This window comes from Temnothorax curvispinosus, unplaced genomic scaffold (assembly GCF_003070985.1).
Source record: "Temnothorax curvispinosus isolate PA1 unplaced genomic scaffold, ASM307098v1 QBEX01006238.1, whole genome shotgun sequence".
Classification (NCBI taxonomy): domain Eukaryota; kingdom Metazoa; phylum Arthropoda; class Insecta; order Hymenoptera; family Formicidae; genus Temnothorax; species Temnothorax curvispinosus.
In genome coordinates this window covers 1-1,425 of record NW_020216018.1, presented here as the reverse complement: position 1 = coordinate 1,425, position 1,425 = coordinate 1, and the positions used below count along the sequence as shown (strand labels likewise).

The window sequence follows — 1,425 nt, the reverse complement described above, 5'->3', positions numbered from 1 at the left end:
TCGTCATAAGCGTTGCACAAGTTCACCAACGTCGTAAGCACGCCGAAGAGAACCGATTGATCACCAGTCTTGGCAATCTCGATCATCGTATGAATGGCTTCTTGATCCTCGATCAACTCCGCTTTGATCTTGGCGTTGAAAGTAAGATATGAAAGACCTTTTATGGCCAATTTTCTCATATTTTTTTCTTTCTTTGGATTAATCAATAATCGTTTGCAAGCCTCGGCCAATTCCTTGGTCACTCCATCCGTGAACGGTCTAATAGTCGCGTCTGGGTCTCCGGAACTACCTAACTTACATAAACCCAGTAACGCTCGAACCCGAATTGATTCATCCTTAGACTCGCACAGCTTTTTCAATATATTAACACCTTGGTTTATGATCGCGTCGACCTTGTCTTTTCTGGTCACAGCGGCAACGATACATTCAAGAGCCACTGTCTGCTGCAATACATCATCCGTTCCCGCCATAACGAAGATCATTTCTAAAATCCCTTCTTTAATCACAACTGCGTTTCCAACATCTGACGGGCCGAATAATAAGGTTGTTATCGCAACTACAACACGCACCTGTAAAACAGTCAATTAACTATTAAGTTTTACGTTTCGTGAAACATCATTCAAAATCAAGAAAGCTATAGCTGCATACAGTGTTATTTAATTTTGATAGAAAATAGGAAAAATTTCTGGTAAATTACACTTTAGAAAATACAGCTGACAAAGTCATATTCTTGAGTAAATTTCGATTAAACTCTGATATAATCGTATTTTAATTTAAAATTTACAGAATACAATATCTACAATTGAAAAAAAAAATCTGACATTTTTGCTTTAAAAAGTTTCAAATTGCTCAAATAAGCTATAGTCAAAAAAAGATACTCGAAGATACCCGGCTTTTTATTTTGAAACAAATTAATGACAAGAAAAGATCGAAAGTTACAAAATTCATACTTTAGATTGTACGTCAGGCGAATGCAATTTATCTTCAATAAATTCATCAACGGCGTTGGTAAATGTTTTCTCATCATCACAGTTCTTATACACGTTTTTATATACCATTGCTAAGCACACACTGGTTATAGTTCGCGTGGAAGACGTGATGTCTAGCAAAGATTCGGAATTGTATTCCTCCATTTCACTGGCTACCTCCATCAATCTTTGCACACCGCGAAGTTCGACAAATCGTTTGGCCCAGTCTAACATAGTTACGCAATGAATGTTACCCATAATAAGTTTTATTATTGCGTCTCTAGCAAGGCCTGTTATTGTTCTACTTGTTATACTGTACAACAAGCACAACATAATCATGTCTATTTCCTTTTGTGCCTCGCATAAATCCTCGTTGAGATTTAAATCGGGTTTATTATTCATGTCGATGTAAGTGTTCAATATATTCTAAAACCAAAATATGCAATAAACTTTTAAT

At 36.2% G+C, this 1,425-nt stretch overlaps 1 protein-coding gene across 1 annotated transcript; it reads right to left on the bottom strand.

The window, feature by feature from the left end:
- Positions 1-26: 26 nt before the first annotated feature.
- Positions 27-1,370, bottom strand: LOC112455584 (protein unc-45 homolog B-like; the record flags this gene model as incomplete). The annotated part of the gene is made up of 2 exons (XM_025017596.1): positions 951-1,370; positions 27-569 (listed from the first exon to the last, which is right to left on the bottom strand). Coding segments are annotated over exons 1-2 (963 nt in total), but the record flags the coding sequence as incomplete, so codon positions are not given.
- Positions 1,371-1,425: the final 55 nt, after the last annotated feature.